The 19,784-nt window shown below is 43.2% G+C and overlaps 2 protein-coding genes across 2 annotated transcripts; one reads left to right on the forward strand and one right to left on the reverse strand.

Annotated features, from left to right (window-relative positions):
* Positions 1-325: 325 nt before the first annotated feature.
* On the reverse strand, positions 326-2,950 carry mtrf1 (mitochondrial translational release factor 1). The gene is made up of 9 exons (XM_076723940.1): positions 2,437-2,950; positions 2,158-2,255; positions 1,991-2,072; positions 1,786-1,893; positions 1,378-1,550; positions 1,173-1,290; positions 942-1,078; positions 745-833; positions 326-587 (listed from the first exon to the last, which is right to left on the reverse strand). Exons 1-9 carry the CDS (start codon positions 2,834-2,836, stop codon positions 578-580), a joined length of 1,215 nt encoding a protein of 404 aa, XP_076580055.1. The 5' UTR covers positions 2,837-2,950; the 3' UTR covers positions 326-577.
* An 820-nt stretch (positions 2,951-3,770) lies between these two features.
* Positions 3,771-5,484, forward strand: ccdc122 (coiled-coil domain containing 122). The gene is made up of 5 exons (XM_076722986.1): positions 3,771-3,851; positions 4,158-4,556; positions 4,648-4,764; positions 5,032-5,105; positions 5,388-5,484. The coding sequence occupies exons 1-5, from the start codon at positions 3,771-3,773 to the stop codon at positions 5,482-5,484; spliced, it is 768 nt and encodes a 255-aa protein (XP_076579101.1).
* The last annotated feature ends 14,300 nt before the right edge of the window (positions 5,485-19,784 follow it).

A 19,784-nucleotide genomic window follows, 5' to 3' on the forward strand; every position in this document is an offset into this window, starting at 1 on the left:
CCGCACCCTGACTGGCATAGAACCACAGAGGAGACTTGCTGACAACAGCACTGAGGTCTGTTTACGTTCGATGTGACTGTGCTGGAACTTGATGCTAAAAACTCTTCCAGGATAAAAGGTCTGATTATGACAAATTCTCACTTAAAGCAGAAGAAGAAAAATATATTGATAAATTTTGGGACATATTTGACTTTAGCGATATGTACTTATGTGTATATTTATTATCATTTTTAGTAGATATGTACAACTTCTAACTATTCATTTAGAAATAAATATGACTTGTAGCATTATTTAGGGAACTGCCATGACACAAAACACTTAATTTAATATTTTATTACAAAAATAATACCTCTTAGTGTTTGACTGGCATGCAGTCAAATTATTGGAGGACACGTTGGACAAACGCCTCCACCAAATGACGTGCTGTATGTTCAGTGCACTAACTGGTGGGTGTCTGCAGATTGTCCAGACTGAGGTGGTTTGCTGTGCCTGCTGCTCTCCACGACCTCCAGAAGAGCCTCCATCTCTGCGTGTTGAAGGAGGTCACAGATCAGATCGTTGAGATCCTCCCCTCCTCTCATGAACTCCTACACATGGACCAGAACCAGAAAGAGTTGGGACCAAACAAACCCGACTGAAAAGGCAATAAAGTGACAGGAAAATGACAAGAAAGGCTCACAGATTTAAGTTTCTGATGTTTCACACAGAGGCTGGAGGCCCACTGACACTTGTTTAACGTTTTACCTTAATGTCTCTTGTAACGTATCCAGTCCTGTGGTCCGTGACACGATCCTGGCTGAAGTTGTAGGTCCGAATCCTCTCTGACTGCCCACCTGCCGTTAGCGACATGGGAGTAAACAGATAGGAAAAAAGACACAGTTAAAAAGGACAGTACACGTTTTCCTGACATAAGTGTGTCCCTGCGAGAGGAGTTCGCTCACCTGCTGCTTCCGTGCTGTTTGCCTATTCTCCGTCTCTTTACCCATCATGCTCTGGTAGAGTCTGGTCTTCAGCACTCTCATGGCGGTGTCTCTGTTTTGCAGCTGAGAGCGAGTCTGCTGACACTCAGCAGTTACACCTGTTAAGACAACCATGATGATGATGGCAACAAGGCCTGGTGTTCGTGTGAAATCAAAGCGGAGCAGCTCCAGAACTGCTGTGGCGCATTTTACCGGTGGGAAGATGAACGATGCGCACTGCGCTGTCGGTTGTGTTGACGCTTTGACCCCCCGCACCTCGAGATCTGAATGTGTCAATGCGAAGATCCTTTGGATCAATGTGGACGTCAAACTGTGAACACAAGACACAAAGACAGACTTTTGAATCATACTATACTGATGAAGAAGCAGATAACGAAGAGCAAACAGGAGAGCGTACCTCCACCGGCTGAGGCAGGATAATGACAGTCATGGTTCCCGTGTGGATACGCTGCATCCTGGAGGAGAGGCCCACCTCAGGGATCCTCTGCACCCGGTGTGTTCCCCCTTCATGCTTCAGATGTCTGTACACATTCTCCCCGGCTATTCTAACGGCTGCATGGTGCAAACCACCTGCAAGCCACCATGCAGATGTGTCACGGCAATATAAGCGCAGATGAAGCTCAAAACATTAAGAACGGCTCTGTTCTGATGGCAGAAGTAAGCAGCAAACTAGAAACCTCAGAGTCATGACTCTCTCACACTTGGAACCATGTTAGATTAAGTGTTTTCACTTCAAAATGCTACGTTTTGGATTTTCTTTCCGAGTCTAATAGTACAGAAACAAATCAATCAATCAGTGACTGACCGTAGTCAGCAAGTGTGTAGTTGAAAACCTCAAAGTCCCAGTTCTTGTAAGAGGCAAAACCCTGGTACATGTCAAACATTTCTCTGGTGAACTGCTGACAGATGTCACCTGAAAGCACATTCACACATATTTAGAAAACATACTCATTTTTATACTGATTAGTTTACATCTGGTGGAGAAAAAGCCTGTTTGCATCCGTTCATACCTCCTGTTGTTCGTCCTGATACGACCTCCAGCAGAATATTACTGGAGTCAAGAGGGTCAGGGGGCACAAGAGTCTTCATCAGCTGGAGAGAAAGAAGCGCAGTCATGAGCATAAAATGTTCTTTAACACATTTCTGCACATATGTGATCATACCTTTGTGTCCTTACATCTTTTCTCAGGGCTAAAATCTTGCGCGACATTTGTGCGTCCTCCTCTTTCAGCAGCTGGGTCAGTTGCTCGTCTTCATCTTTGGTACCAGCTGAACCTGCAAGTCAGGGGAAAACAGAAGGTTTCTGTACTCAAAATAATAAAAGACATGAATGCTGTTATGTTAAATACATTACTTCCTGTATCACTTCCAAAGAATTACACCACTTTATCTTTATGTTGTGACAAGTGTTACCAACAGAAGTACAAGAATTAAAAAAAAAAAAAAAGCCACTCACTCTGCAGAAGTGAACGGACTTCCTCAAGGTCTTTCAGGGCTTGTTCCAGCCTCTCGAACACATTTGCGAGAGGCAGCAGCTCTGTGTGTCTCTTTATGAGCCCTTTCCTGTCTGACTCGCTGAGGTATGCATGCTGCAGCTTCTCACTAAGCTCTCTGTGCTCCTCCATGAGCTGCTGAATATATCTCTGAACAGACTCAGTCTTGTACAAGTCCCCCAAATCGCTGTGACAGAAGCGTTTTGGTGCTGCTGTACCCCAGTGCTGCACCTCTGTGAAGGTAGCACATTTCAGATTGCTGTGTCCTGTCAGTGTCCTCCATCCTGCTCTTCGTCTTCCTCTGGTGCTATAAACTACACGGCTACACAAAGAGCACAGCTGAAACCAGCGATTAGCGAGCATTTCACTACATTTACAGAGCAACGAGTAAGGCAAAACAATCTTCACACGTGTTGTTCAAGTGTTTACAACTGTCAAAGATCATTGCTACTGTAAGTAATGCTACCCGGATGAAACACCGGATGTAGTTTGTGAAAAGAGGTCGAAGAGATGACGCGAACTCTGGGAACTGTAGTTTCACCGAGACGGCAGTAGGGCTAATAATTGGCTAACAAAGATAATATGTTATTGTTCTACATAGGCTTAGTTGCTTAACACTTAAAAGTCATTTTTTATTAATTTATGTTTTGTCAATAATTAAGTTTAAGAAAAAATATAATCTCAGTGAACACCTTCACTAGCTCCAAAGTTTGACATTTCGACATCAGCTACTTTAAAACGGTGGCTAACTAGCTTAAGTCTGATGCCTAGCATAATGTAGTTTTGGCTAGTGTTTTGATATTTAGCTTTAAGTAAATATTGGTGAGCTGTAGTAACTGCTGTCAAAATGTCAAGCTGTGGACCCCGTGAAAATGGTAAGATGGTATTAACTAACATTAAACAGCCTTATTAACAGTAAATAAATAAATAAAATTGTGTTTAAGCAGCTGAGTATATGGAAGGCAAATTTAACAAATTTTTAGCTAGCTTTGTTAGCCCAGTATTAGCCAGTGTTCACTCACCTTTGACCTGTTCTTATGCTTTGAACTGTGCTCGTTTAACTGTAACTGTACACATCAATTAGATATGAGTTAGCTTAGCTACATCTTTAAAGCCCTAACATTTGGTCATGTGGTCTGGGTGTCTAACCTACATCAAACTGCCAAAATTCAAAGATGACACTTGAAAATACTGCGAGCAAGATCAAAATTCTTAGCTAATTTAACAGAAACTTTAGCACACTTTCATCCACTGTCTCCCAGGAACAGAGGAGAAACCTGGGTTTTCATTAACCAAGATGGTGGAGGATATCAGTCAACATGGCTATGCTCAGACTGAGGCCCTGAAAGAGAAACAGAAGTCCTTCAGCTCCCTGCAGGTTCACCTTCAAACAAGCTAAATTACCTTAGATAAAGCTAACACAAAGTATCTCCATTATGCACTTTCTGGCATTAAACTATACAGTATAAGAAGTGTTTCTCAGAATACAGCAGATACATACTACAATAGATGGCAATCAATTATTAGAAATCCAATTTTATTTAACATTCATTGAGCAAGTCTGACTATTCTCTTAAAGAGCCCCATGTATGTTTCATCTACTTGCTTATTATAAAGCCTTTGCATCTTAAAAATGTACTTCAGGGGATTAGACACTGGTTTGGATGTCATGCTCCTTTTCCAGGAAACTCTTTCAGATGTTGAGAAGAAAGGAGAGATGGCAGAGCGGGAGCTGAGATCCAAAGTGAGAGAAATCCTACTGCTGGAGGGCGAGATGGAGCACCTGGAGCGGCAGGCCAAAGTCCTGTATGATCGCTGTGCATCCATCAGCAAGGAGAACACGGAGCTCCAGATCGCTATAAGCGAGGAAGAGGAGAATGCTCGCATGGCACTGGCGCGGTTCAGTGCTTACAGAACAAAGATGGAGGGCCACAGAGCAGCCGTTTTGAATGTGGCGAGCCAGACGGAGGCCCATAAAGTTCTGGAGGAGAAGAGAGCACTGGTCAGGATGCTGGCACAAAAGAAAGAGGAGCTGAGGGGAGATTTGGAGAATCCAAATGGAAACACAGTGCAGATGGCCAAGGTGGAGAAAATGATCTAGTTGATGGTGAATGATAGGGACATTTTGAAACTTCGTAGATCATGTTGTTTGTTTTTCGGTCAATGTTCTGCAGAGAGAGATTGATGCTCTGCAGGGGGAAATTTCTCTGATGAGGAAGACGACAGCTGAGAGGAAACAGCAACTGCGAAAAGAGTTTGAAACTCAAACCCAGATAAAGAAAGACATTGAGGTTTGGCAAAGAGAAGTTGGGAATTTATTCATTATTTACAATCAGGCTGCAACTACTATTTTCCTCCATGAATCAACTTCCTGTTTAGATTCAGATATTGTATGTTTATTATCACAGAAGAGCATGAAAACCAGAAAATTGTCACATTTGAGAAGCTGGAGTCAGTCAATTTCTGCCATTTTTCCTTTAAAAATTGAAATGTTGCAATTAACTAGAGCAACATGGCTCTAATTTCTATGTATATATTGAAAATCTTTATGTTTCCAGATCCAGAACAGGCGCTATGAAGCCATCGTCAAGCGCCTCCACTGCCAGCTCAGCAGGGCCCAGGCTGCCCACAGGTAATCAGAAATGCAAATACAGCACTTGTGATGACACCATCCATCTTTAAACAACTAAGAAGCGCTTCTGGACACTTTGGGATAGGAAGTCCCATTAATGTGGACATGTGACCAAATCCGGCTAAAAGCATAATATAAGTAACACATTTTGTTGTTTTTGATCCATTTAAAATAGGATTGATCAAATTTTCACATTAATTAGACGAGAAAATAATTGAATGTTCCACCCTGGAGACCACAACGTTCCACAAATGGAATGCTCCTAAGCTGTGTCTGTTTTAGGCAAATGTCTGACGACATCTTCCACATGGAGAGACAAGTGGCTGAACTCAAGAGGCAGCTGGAGTCGTCACAGGCGTCAACAGTCGGTGGACAGTAAACAGGAGCATCTTATATATTTTGTTGTCAGAATAACTGTAGTTTTTGTGGGTCAGCTTCGGGAAAAATTGCTGTTACTACAATTGAACAACAGGGGGCAATAGAGTCAAATACATATTGAACTTTAGCTGTTTGATTTCATCACAAACCCCCTCACCTTGGCTGCTCCAACACTGGATATTAACATAAAGGTTCACGCTGAATGTTTAGTCAGAGAGAAAAAAAAGTGGAATGATTAAAACATTCGCCTTTTATCGCGTTATTTGATTTCTTTCAATAACAGGACAAGCAAGAGTGTTTCACCAAATTGGGGACAGTATCAGCAGGGCGTGGGATGGGATTTTAGGTCAGGTGGTGACACTGAATCGGCTTGTCCAGTCAGTGTCCACGACAGTGATTTGCTGAACAAAAGCCAAGTGTCTGTTCTAACTGTCGATGTTGATGGTGCTGTTTTGGGACACGCTGTTCCAGCCTCCGCTTCACTGGGCCGCTTGATGGCCTGCGAGGTGACAGCCCCACTGCCGGCTAACAAGGGCGTGACTGTGCTACTTCAGCCATAACTCAAAAGTAATTGAACAATGAAACTGCCTCTTCAGAAAATCACTCCAAATCAGAGTGTATTGCACCAGCCTCGGAGAAAAGCTAGAACTTGTTACACATTTTGTCAAATCTGAATTGTATTCCTTCACACTGCATGTGTCTGCATTACTGGAACAATTATCTCAAGCCATGATAAGTCATAGAAAATATTCATATTTTAGCTGAGGGCTTGAAAAGCTGTGAAAATAGCTTTGATTTTTCATTTCTTGCAGCTTTACGAGGCTTAAAAAGCTTTTCCCACAGCTTTTCTTGAGCAATACATGGTTTTCTCAGGTGTTTGTGGTAAAACATGGTCACATTCATGTAGAATTGAGAGCAAGGTCACATTTCAAGATACATAAATGCAACTCTTTGACACTGAAAACCAAATATCCCGTGATATTTATATGGAGAAGTTCTAGATTTTGAGCAACAAAGTGTTAGTAACTCATAGTTCCTGCAGCTTTAATTTAGAATCAGGGGGTTTGGTTGAATGTGTGGGAGGTAAAGGACAACGTGTGACAAATTAGCCAGAAGGTAGGACGGTTTTTATGACCCACTCAACCACAAATTGCAGTTTAGTGTGCCATTTCCTCTTAGGTTCGCTCAGGGAGTCTAAACCGCAGCACTGGTCTATCTCACTGACCTCATTAGCATGTTCTCAGGCTGACAGCCCTCTGTCCTCACACACTCACAATATTACTCACAAGGCTTTGTGGGTAAATGTGCAGCAAACTGCCTCAAAACGTCCTCCTGAAAAGGACAGTGCAGTATATATAAAAACATGCTGCAGTGTCACTGGAAGAGTGACTGCTCCCCCCTCTGAGTGTGCAGATCGGCCACGTGCCTGCATGCTCCACTCTGAACTGGCCTTTGAAAATGCACGACGCCGTATGGCTCTTTCTTCTCGACGCTAGCTTATGCACTGTCAAGCGCCGTGTGTTGCACTTGCATAATAAGGGGTTTCTGCTCCTCGCAGTGAGTGCCTTTGTAAAGAGCTCTTAAAATAAATGCCATTCATTTTCTCCTATCCAGTCCAAGCTAATTAAGCCCTCGCTAATTAGGGACTGAATTGTACACCAGCCTTCTACCACATGCTGGTTTTATTCATTTGGCTGTGACACATTTGTCTATTCCACTTTGGCATCGACCGTCACTTCAAAATTCATTTGGCTGCCGAAATAGAAGAGGGGGAGTTTATGGATTTACAAACGATGTAAATATATGTCAGCATGGAGTTTCTGTTTCTGTGAAGACATAAAGCAACTTTGTTCAAGCATATCACCCATAAAGGCTGTTCTACAACTCGAAGAAGTAAGCTAACTCAAAACATGACCAGTGGATCTACGTAAGACATTTATTCATTTCAGACTGGCCTGCCTCCCTCCAGGAAGCTTCTCCGTTCACCTTTACTTCACCTTGTGTTGGCCTTTTGATAAACGAGTGTGCCAATAAAACAAGCTTGGCAAGCTTTCACATCGACTGAGAAGCTCTCTTGAATAGCTCATTTATTTCTCGAGTAGATGCAGCGCACTGTTCATTAACTCTGCCTGCACAACACAGTTTGGTCCACGGAGAAAGGACTGAAGGCCGAGGAACAGTCACTCAGACATCTGGCATCCATCCTCCAGTCTGTCCCTAACGAGAATGATGTCAAACGATTCCCATGATTTCTGTGAGACATTTGAGATTCGCTCGACAATCTTCTTCCATGGAACATTTGCAGACTAAGAGCTTTGTCCTCTGTCCCCAGCTCAACAAACACAACCCAAACCGTGAATAACACAAGATAATTGCACACATGCAGTCGCAGAAAGCGCCTCTTTTGTTGCATCTGTATGAGTTGTTGCATAATGCAGCTCCTGCAGTTTGTTTTGTATTGCTGATGCCGAGCTGTAAATTTTCACGCGGACAGAACGTGACAACCTGTAATTTCGCATTCCAGTCTCTGCTGCTTTTTGTTTGCTCCCATTCAGGCTGTACTCCATCTAGTGCTTGATTAACCGCCTCTGACTGCCACCTTTACGGTTGCTTTCACCTCCTCTGGCTTGCTGCCCATCTGCGCTGCGTGGAGGCAAAGGCAGCTGTCCAGGAGCGTTTGAGAAATCGTTACATGCATGCCTCGAGTGTAATAAACTCCTGAACTCTTCCTACTGTAAGATGAGGTGTATTTCCTGCACAGAGTGGCCAACATAACGGTGGTTTGTAGTGTGTGCAGGTGAATTACCTGGAAAAGTCTTTTTCCATGAGCCCGGGTTCCAGACTTGAGGTGCGTCCACATTTTAAGTCATCTGGATAACTCAAAGGCCCAGTCACAGTTTTACGGGAATCTCTGCAATACAGGTAGTTTTTTTAATATTCAGTGTCATTTGTCACATCACCGCTGCTCTGATGTTTGAATCATCAATGACAAATAACCTCTAACACTTCTTGAAGGTTTGATGACCATTTAAGATGAAGCTAAAGCCAGGCCAGGTTGTGATTAGCTTAGCTCAGCATAAAGACTGGAGGCAGGAGGTAGCCTCAGTGATTGACAGCAGGTTAAGTTTTAGAGGTGCTGGTGGAAGAGTTTTTAATCTATGGGCAGAGCTGTGGCCCCTGTTTACAGTTTTTATGCTAAGCTAAGATAACTGGCTGACCGTTGCACATGTGGCTCAATATTTATTTATTCTTAACAAGTTTTTGTGCCATTTTTTTCAAGCAGAGGCATCACTCATTCTTTGGTTCCAGCTTCTCAAATGTGAGCATTTGCAGCTTTTCTGTTCTGTTTGTTTTTATAAGGATTATTTTAAATGACACCATTTAAAACCAAAAGACTCAAAATCTTGTTTTCACAAAAGACAAATTGAAGCTGGATATCTTCACATTTGAGAGGCTGGAACCTGTAAATTTTGTCAGTCTAGAAAAATGTCTTAAACAATCGATGGGCTGCTGATTATTTTATGATTTTTATGTAACAAATTGTTTCAGCTCTGCTTCCAAACCTCATCACCAGACACCTTATATCATGATATCTTATTATCATTAACCACTGACTCCCACCCAGCAGCTGGTGAGTGGTGGGTGGCATGTCACCTCAACCGGCTGTGTGTGTGTGTGTGTGTGTGTGTGTGTGTGTGTGTGTGTGTGTGTGTGTGTGTGTGTGTGTGTGTGCGTGTGTGTGTGCGTGTGTACACATAATCAGCTGAGCCATTGCGTGCATAAACACACTGAGCAAAGTTTTCCTCTGTGACATCAGTGGTGTAATCACACCCGAGAAAAGGTGGGATGAGCTTTCCGAGAACAAGAAACACTTGAAATACTCCTTAAATGACCAACCTCTCCGAGTCAGGAGAGAATACAGCGTTTGTTTGCTCTTGAGCTCGAAAAGACACACTCAGTTTCAGAGGCTGAACAAGTATCAATTCCCACAGGCACTAACTTCTCGGTGCAAACTGTCATTGTTTTGCTGTGGCTTTAAGGAGCTTAGCGCTCCACAGACCCCTCTGGGCAACAACACTGCCAACTTTAAGTATGGATTTACCTCCAGAGGCCTGAGGAAGTTTATTTGCCCTCATTTGTTTGTACAAGTAATTACTGTCTCTGTAAAGTCACCCAGATGACTGAGAGAGGGTCCTGTCCCACAAAGCAGTAATCCTGATTTACGAGACAGGTCCCTGGTCTGTGTCGGTGCGGGGAAAATAAGCCTGTAGTTTGTGCGTGGATGACCAAATTAAATAGGAGTGTGGAGGATATCCCTCAGAAGGCAGGGGAAACACACAGGGGAAACCGCTGCTGGCCTCTAATTGCTCCCGTCGGTCCTTGTTAGACTAAACAGCAAATCAGCAGTTTACCAGTAAAACCTGTCGACTTCTTTTTGCCTTGTTTTCGTGTTGCTTTAAGCCTCTCGATAATTTAGAATAATCATCGTCGGCATGTGATTCATTGATGACTAAAATCTTTTTTCTTTCTTCCACTGAAAACAAGGGTGGGTCGTGAGGGTGTTTGTTGAAGTAGTTTCTGGAGGGTGAGAGCTGGAGCTTGTTTTGAGGCGTTCCATGCTATCGTAGGGTGTGGTTGGCCATTAGTCTGAGGAATGTTTTGGTTTGAACAGGCACGAAACGGTCCACAGGTGAGTGGGACTGAACGGCGGGAATGTGGGATGAGAGAAGTGTGGAGCGTGACGTGGCCTCGCTTGGCTCCAGGAAATAGCCCCGGCCAAAAATAGATGCCACAAAGAAAACTTTAACCCACAAACACGCCTGAAACAGAGCCCCACCCTGGTATGTACCTGGGCAACGCACAAACAAACACACACATTAGCGTCATGGTATGCTCCGCAGATAACAGGACAGTTTTCAAAATGCACTTTAGAGCTGTTCAGTAACTCATTGCTTCCATCACATAATAAATGTGAGCGGCATGGATGTTTGCTTATCAACGGACGACCACTTTCCTCCACACTGTGACAGGAGTTGTGACATATAGTGATTTATTTAGACTGAAATGAACCACGAACCCACTTGAATACACACAGCAGTACAGTATATATATACAGTATACTGTGTGTGTGTGTGTATATATCTGGTCCCCCTGCCAAGTGTACATCTGGAGGCGTGCAGAGTCAGGGCTTCACACCCACCCACCCAGCAGTGAGTCATTTTTGTAAATGCTGCTCAGCATTTTGCCGTCTTAAATCCTCATCCAACACTAACCGTGGTAGAAGGGGATGTCTCTTAATCTTTTACTCCAGTCAAAATTGCAGTGCCCCCATTTAAAAATCCTCTATTGGAAATTAAAGTCCTACATTCAAAACACATGTGGGAATTATGTTCAACCTGCACTGTTAAAGCAAAAGTACTCAGTATGGAAGCACAACAGGCTCCTGTCAGTGTTATATTATAATTCATTATACTGTTAGATTATTAGTTGTACTTTATCATGTAAGCGGCCTTTTAATGATGCAGCTGCCTGAGGTACAGATCATTTTATTTATTGTGCTATTGGTCAATTAATCGATTCGTTGATCAGTAGAAGATGACCAAATTAACTATTTTTCTGTGTTTTTCCTCATCTGTGATGGTAAACTGAGTATCTTTGGGTTTTGGACTGTTTGGATAAAACAAGACATTTGAGGATGTTGAGCTCTGTGAAGTTGTGGTGGAAATATTTTGCTGTTTGATCACTTTTTGTATACCAAACAATTAATCCATCATTCAAGAAAACAATCAGTAGATTAATCAATTGATGATAATGTGTGTACGTTGCAGCCCTAAGACAATGTGTTGCATTTTATGAGCTCAAGATAGATTCAATTGAAAAAAAGGTAATGCAAGTACAATATTTATGTATAATATAGGAAAGAGTATAAAGCAGCATTGAGTTTAAATACTCCAGTTAAGTACAAGTACCTCAGATTATGCAGAGCTACTTGCCACCTCTGTCCAGACTATGTGATTCAGAGCATGTACTCTATGTGTGATGACCAATTAGACCCATTAGACGATGTATCATTTCAATAAAGGTGTTAACTGGCTTGTGCCTGTTCAGCACACTGCAGCAGCAGTATTGGACAATGTGTTGTGTAACGTTTGCATCCTCCAGACTCATTAAATATGTATTTCACATGTCCTCCCCGCAGCGCAGTGAGCAGCTTTGTCTCTGCTGAAGTGAACATTTTGATATGTGTGCGATGATTGTGTAAAATGTCAAGGAAAGCCCACAACGCAACAACATGCTGGTTCATTATGGAGCTAATCTTCCTGGTTTGATGAGCACATGATGATCCAGATTTTAAAAAAAAACATCCTGATCTAAAACGTCCTAAATTTGGGAGCATGAATTGACCTGATCAGCCTGGTGTCTGTGTTTTTGATCCCAGGTTGCAAATGCACGGCCAGACAGCCTTCACCATTTCATAGCAGCACACTTTTGGCACAAAACTTACAAATAGCTTGTTAAATCAGGAGTACAGCCTGAGACAATAGAGGCTTTAACTGCGACACAAGCGATGAGAAGGCCGATTTAGTTCCTCCGCAGTTAGAAAGTAGGGCAGCCAGAGGGAGCAGCAGGGAGTCCCGGGTCGTCCATTACGTCATACGAACAAGTGCGTGCTACCAAGAGGAGGGGGCCTTGCCTCAGCTTGCTTCCGGTCTGTATCCTAATTGCAGATAGAAGAACGGGTCAGTAAATTATGAATGAAATTGAGAAGGAAGCGACGGCGGGAAGGAACTAAAGCTTGAGTATCTGCTCTCCCTGGTGTCATTTTTTTGTCTCTCATGTGGAGACTGAAAAGTTCCGAACAAGCTGTTCCCTGTTTCTTCCCCCTCAAACAGGAACACAGAAACCACAGCTGCAGCTTTATCACTCTGAAGCCATTTTTTTTATCACAGGACAAACACGACATCCTCCCCTCAATTCGCCACGTTTCTGTTCCTAAAACCTTCCCGTGTTGTGCAGAACAACACAAACAACCGTGAATAATTTGGATTTCCTACAGGGCTGATTGTTCATTCATTCAATAGGATCTTTTGATTTTCTGGACATTATATAACAACCCAAAAACCCCTAAACGCACGCATAAATCTGGCAGTCTTGGTATCACCTAAAAGCAGCATTAACAATGGTCGCATGGATCACCTGGAGTGGGTCGCCATTGTCACAACCTGCATCTGCTAACGCAAGCCAGTTGTATGATTGTAGCCAATATGTAGGTTAAATATAGGACTTTGAAAACATCTTGCCTCAAGCTGCAAAAATGATGACAAAGAGGAGGTCATGCTTCATGGCTGTACTTCTCCTATGGCCCTTAAAAAAGGTTCGAGACTGAGATAAACAAATCATGCAAACAAACCCAGCAGCCCTTTTCAACTGCTGCTCGTGAAGAGGCTGCTTGTTTACCACTCAGCACTGTACACCAGGTGTGTGTGGGTGTTTAGACGCCAATATTTGCCTTTTTCCCGCTGCATGAGTGGTCTGGATGGCTGCAGGTCCCACAAACCATTTGGTCTGCATGAAGAGTCCTAGCTAAAATAGAAAACCCATTTCAGTGAGTTCATTTTGGCTCCCAGTTTTGTCATTATTTCGCAGTGCTAAGGAGTTTCATGTGAGTTACCTCAGGCTTTATTCATGTCAGTCACCGACAGAGACACTCCCTCTGGAAATAATCCTTGAATACATGTCGTATTAAAGTCTTTGCTGTCGCGTTGTTGTCTTCTTTTTACTCAGCAGTTCATGTCATGTTAGCTTTGACACTTTGTGCTGTTGAAATGGCAAATTACATACAGCTCCAGAAGTGGTTGAGATCTACAGTATTCTACACATTGTGCCCACGCTGCGCTGTATCGTGACTGCAGCTGAAACACTGACCCATCCTCTCTTTTGTTTGCCGTCTCTCAAAGCTTCTGCTCGGGTTGGCGTGCATGCGTGTGTGTGTTTCTTTGTGTACATTTAGCAGTCTGAGTTTGTGTGAGTCACACTGAGCTTCACTTCCCACATTTCTAAAGTTACGAATACAGTAATAAGAAAGAGTTGGGAACGTTCTGAAGAGGAGATATGAATTAGCCTCGGTGTTTTAGAGATTGTCCTGTGTTTTATAGAGGTATTAAATGGATAATGACAAGACACACCGGTGACTGTGTGAAAGACACAATGCAAGAATGTGTTAATGATGGGAAACTATTTGAGCACTGGTGTGAGGACAGACATATTATTTCATGGTGGTATTGTTCTGGAGGTATAATTAAGTACAATTCATTGCTAATAAATCTAAATGTTGCGTGGACCTTTCCTGGACAGAACTGTCTAATTGGATACTAATTACACAGAGACATATAAAGGAAAACATCCATTTAAATTTAAGTAAATTTTCACTAAACACAACCTCTGTTTTCCTCTAACTGGTACCAAATTACATAGTTTTTACCAACCCTTTGTCCAGGAAACTTCAGCCTTTTTTAGTCTTTTTCCACATATTTTGATCTTACAACAGTACTTTTATCCAGACTGCAGGCATTATCTGCTGTTATGCAATAAGAAACAGCATTTTCCTTCCCAAACTGTAGTTCAAGACTCAACACACACCATATACATTAAATCCATGCCGTATCTCTTATACTGCAGGCTCTGTGTGTCTCATGTTTAATGCAGCTCTGCACCTGTTCTGATGAGGACACAGTGTCCTGTATGGCCCCCCTGAAATATTCAAAACAATGCAAAGAAAGGAAACATTTTTTTTGTGTGTGTGTGTGTGTGTGTGTGTGTGTGTGTGCGTGCGTGCCTGCATACGAGTTGGGCAGGGACATTTTTGTTGGATGCAAATGTGTGCACGGCTCCAGTTGGCCGTATACTACACATATGTACAGACTGTGCTGGAACACCCTGTACTTCTCAAAGCACTAAAAGCTCTCGGCTGAAGAGAGGTGGGGTGGGTGAAGTGGGCGTGGGCCACAGTGGGGTTGACCTAAATATGAACTCGGCGTATGTGTGTATCGATTACGCCTTCGTATCAATGTATGAGTTGTCATTCTGATTCAGGAGAGCGACTGTTTAACAAAACAAGATGATCAATGTCTCTTTGTCTGGTTTACTTCCTCCATTTTTTTGTCTCCTGTTTTGGATTTCTTGATGGAAAGAGTCATGAATAAATAATGGCAACACACATCATCTAAGTCGAGGTAGTAAATCCCAGTTAAACAGATAAAGAAAGAGAGCACTTGTCCTCCACCTATGGTACATAGCTGTGGATCACAAGTGCATCAAGTCATGAAGGGTAAACATATATTTTGAGTCTATTTTTATGAGAGTCATTTTGAGCTTGCACTGTGACATAAACAGAGCCAGACTGGAACCAGAACGTCCTGACTCTGCAACAGAAACCTCACCTCTGCAGATCCAGACTTTGAGCACAACCGCTGCCCGTCGAATGTCCTCGCACCATTCCCACGAGAGGGTCCACGCGTGAGTCGGCTGGTTCAGATATGTCTGTGATAACAGCAGGACAGAGAGGACTGAACAATGAAGACATTTTCAGACAGGACTGCTGAGCGCCTTTTCAACCCGACAGCCTGTTAGCTGTCGTCTAAATCGGTGAATGAGTTGCTAAACTTGAAAAACACTCAAACGAGCCAAAAATCATCAGTAAAAGCAGAAAGATGGTTCTAAAGAAAGTCCTGTATCCACAAATATCAAGAAGGCAGCGTACCTTATTGCTAATCTCCAGCTAGCTGCAAGCAATTTTTGCAAAGGTGCCGATTAGCTCAAACTTGCAAAGGGCGCCTTTTAGTTAGTACAAACTAACTGCTCCAGAATTAGTTCGTCACCAGAATGAGATCTTCCTCTTCCTCCACAGGGTGTTTCAGTCTGCTGTTCAGATCTGCCCAGACTAATTGCACCAAATTGCACTTAAATTTTCAGAGTAGCGGCAGGTATTTAAACACTCACAAAGCAAAGTTAAAACCGCGAAATCTGTCTCACGAACTGCTGGCTGGTCATGATCTGATTATAGTAAATTAGGATCACCTGGTGGTAGTTGTGTCTAACTATAAGGCTTCTTGGCCATCATATTACCACAGTCCAATGAATACATCTAAGTTAGAAAACATGCTGATTGCAGGGGTGATAAACAGCGTCTCCCTGCCTCCATTCAGCCACATGAAGTCATGTTGCATGAAAACAATGGATGTAATTGCAGCATCTCATGTGCCAGAAGCTGCAGCGATACAGCGGACGGACACTCTAATTTCTAATGTCATCCTCAGATCGTATGTTTTTCCACTCCGCTGTGTTTGGGCTCCGCTCTTCTTCTTCTTGCCTCTGCCTGCGTTTTCTTCCTGCTGATGTTGCTCCACGTGTCACTAACTGCTGCCTGGAGCTGGACTGAAAACGTGCAGCCGGCCGCAGACTGAAGGAGGGAACATTTTAAAAGAACATGTCGTCTCACCAGTCGAGTTCGAGCTCAGGCGCCAGTTTCATGTATGTCAGGAGATCATTTCTATCGTTACATTGGCTGCTGACAGTAGTGAAGATCTTTCTATTCAATTGAAATGTGTCCTTTTCACATGGATGCTGTTGCAGTTGCATGTATCATCCATCAATCCTTCATTATATTTGAGGCAATGTCAATCTTTCGCCATTAGCCGTCCTTTTCTTTGGAGCCAACATTTAAATAAACTTCACTGATCAGCTGTTTCTCTCCTTGCTCCATATTTGTCTCATAGATGGCGACTGGTTTGGGTTCCTTTTCCTCTTTGAGCTTTATAGACAGATGGCAAACAACAGGTTTTTGTTTGCCTCGTTTCTTTGCTTCAAACCAGATGATGGATGTTTTTTTTCGACAGTTACGTGGATTTATGCGCACTTTCAATTTGTCACACAAAAAGGTGAAAATGGCGAAATTTTGAAAAACAAAAACCCTTTTTAAGCTTTTACAGTGGAAACAGATTGAGCAAATAAATCGTGACACATGAAGCATTTTTCCATCATTTGAGATTTGACTGGCGCTCTTCTAATTACATCATCTCATTGCACCCTTTGACCACGTTATAATGGCACCTGACTGGACAACTCTCTGTGCAGCTCGATTGACCAATTCTTAAATATAAAAATAAAATATATGAAAAAAAAATTAATATTTCCTTTGGTCAGTAATCTGAAAACATGGTTAAAATGGTCACATGGACACCTGCCAATGTCTATTGGCTAATTGTGTAGCCAACTTAGTGCATCAAAAATTCAACCTCACAGTCGACACAGTTTGAGTATTAACTTAACGATGACTCAAAGAGCAAGCGAGTTTAATAAGTAAAAAATACAGTGGTGGTTGGGTTGACTGCCCGCTGCCCTTTGACAAATGAAATGAGAGCGAGGTGAGAAGTGAACGATGGCACGAGGACGAAAGAGAAGCCTGCTGATTTCTCTTCCTGTCTCAGAAAAAGGAAGCAAACAGGAAACGTCGCTGTGACAGAAGCTGACCCCAGACTGCATGTGTTTATATTTGCGTGTGTCTGTGGTTGAACACTGCGTACCAGACGGAGGCTGAATGAGGGTTCAAGGACATGGAGGACACACAGGGATGTAGTTTCAGAAGCACTGAAAATGAATGAAGACGTACTACAGCGTGAGTTTAAGTCATCTTCACGTATCTGTGCCTGCACCACTGACTGACCCAGATCAGCTCCATCCGCGTCAGTTAAATAGCTGTTCATGGTTGAGCTGCAGGAGAGAGGAACACAAAATAAGTCTCCAAGTAGTTCTGCTTCAAGAAAGAAAGATGCAAAGGAAGCTATGCTGTGTCTGCAGAAGCATCCGCGTGTCGAGCTAAATGGGTGGAAAAGATAATCTCAGGATAAATATGCTTTTGGGGAAAGTCAGAGTCTGTTTAACTCTGCTGTGTCAAATTATCTGTACACATAGCACACCCACACCCCGTTCCTCCAAACAAAAAGTAGGATTTGTGAGTTTCTGTGAAGGGCTTTGCACGTTCTTGCAGATGTGTCCGCACAGACAGGCAGATGTCAACCAGATGATGCCTTCCACTGCTTATTGACACAAAGCGTTCAGGGTCTGGGCTGATCCAACATCATGGCTGCATGGCTTCCACCAGATCTCTGCTCCTACTTTGCTGCGAGGCCTCAGGCGTTTGTCCGCCATTCGGTGCGCACCTGCTCAAACACACCCGCTGCGGTGGATTAGCACTAAAGAAGAAGTCTCGCGCACACAATATTAATACTGTGAAAAAACGACCCTGAATCGCTTTGACCCGAATCATCATCAGCACAAGTCTTTCTCAATCGGGTCACATTCGCATCGATCGTCAGCGCCGTCGAGGAGCAGCACCGACGCCTGCTGAGCGCTCAAGCTATTTTTGAGATTGCTGCGGTTTTAGGTCACATTACTGTGTCACACAAGGTCGAGACTTCTCTTTCCTCTGGTCTGAACTGAGTGCTGAGTGGATGTGTCTGTGTGGAGGCAGAGGAAGGACACATTTAGTGCTCATGCTGGCATTGTGACAGCCGTGCGTGCACGCTCTGATTGTTGCTGATCAGCACATTGTCTGCAGAGAACAGGCTGTCTCCACTTGACTTCATGAAACAGCTGATGGCACTCTGTGTAAGAATGGAAATCAATTACTGGTGATGCCACAGTGTGAGGCAATTATCTCTTTGCCGAGCCCCATCCATGTCTGCAAAGCTGTGTGTTCTAGCCCGGCACACATACGGTTTGCAGTGATAACGGTCGGAGGTTTAGTGATTACAAATTAAATGCCATTTTTGAAACGAGTCCTTGATTTCAGACGGCTGAAGACAAAAGCGGGCTTATCTTTTCTGGCTGACAACCATCTATTTAACTGGCGCTAGCAGATTTTATCAGCTGTGGCTAGCTAGCTAATTATGCCAATGTTTAAGCTCCATGAGTTGGTTGAAAACAGTCTCCAGGTGACTTTTCAATGTCTCTAGCTGAAAAGTTTTAAAAGGAGAGTCTTCATACGCTTTATGCTCTCAATAGCTACCAAACATGATGTGTGGTTAATGCTAAAAGATAAGATAAGATAAGATAAGATAAGATAAGATAAGATAAGATAAGATAAGACATGCTTTATTAATCACCACACAACGTGCACATGCCATGATTTTTGGTGAAATCGTTCCTCCGCATTTGACCCATCCTGGTCGTCCTTCCTCCGTGGCAGACCAGGAGCGGTGGGCTGCCAGCCGACGGCGGCGCCCGGGGACCCAGTTCCTTTTTGTCACCATTTGGTCAGGTGGTGATCTTCTTGTTTTTAGTGAGTTTTTTTTGTGGAGGATACCCCAGGTGAACACGGGGAGAACATGCAAACTCCACACAGAAGGGGCAGCAGGCACGGAGGGCATGGTGGAGGACACGCCCCCCGCGCCCACTGCGCCCCACGTGGGAATCAAACCCGGGACATTCTAGCTGTGAGGCGACCGTGCCACAGTACCACTGGTCCACCGTGCCACCAAAAGAGTGCGGCTAAGCTAAATGTCAGTATCCTCACCATTTGATACTCCATATAAAGGACTTGGAAATAAAGAAACAACAGTGTTCTAATTTCACAGTGCAGAGCTGGTTTGTCCAAGAGTTATAATTATTATAAAGATAAAAAAAACAAAACAATTATTACTGTTATTTGTTTCTGTTTAGCTGCTAGCTTTCCTTACACTTTTCTCTAGTGTTTCTGGCACAAACTGTTGAGATGCCCAGTATCAACTTGACTGCAGCCCCATACACATCACTTCAACATGTAAATAAATAAAATTGAGGGAACAAAGTGCAGTTTAGCTGAGACACAGTGCTTCCACAAATGGGATGTATTTTTACGCACATCGGTGTTTGACTGTAGTCTGTTTTAACTTGTGCGGTGTGTATTTTATGTGTCTGCAGAATATTGCTTTTCAGTGGCTGTACTGTTGAACTGTGGATTCTTCTATTCTTAAACAAACTAAAAACAGACACATTATGCTTTATTCTTTCCTGTACAGCTCATAAATTTGAAGTCCTTCAAGCGTCCTTCTAATAAACTGGAGCAGTCTGTGCCATAAACAACCTGATTAAGCGGAAAGCTCTTTAAGTGAACGTAGCGTCGTTGGGTCTGTTGTTGTCTCTCCTGCTGTGTCAGTTTAACAATAGCATAATGACTGTCTGGCTGCATGGAGAGGAGACGCACACACAAATTCACTGTATGTCAGCCAAAACAAACAAAGGATTAAAGTGAGGTGCGCTGAA

This window comes from Chaetodon auriga, chromosome 23 (assembly GCF_051107435.1).
Source record: "Chaetodon auriga isolate fChaAug3 chromosome 23, fChaAug3.hap1, whole genome shotgun sequence".
Lineage (NCBI taxonomy): Eukaryota > Metazoa > Chordata > Actinopteri > Chaetodontiformes > Chaetodontidae > Chaetodon > Chaetodon auriga.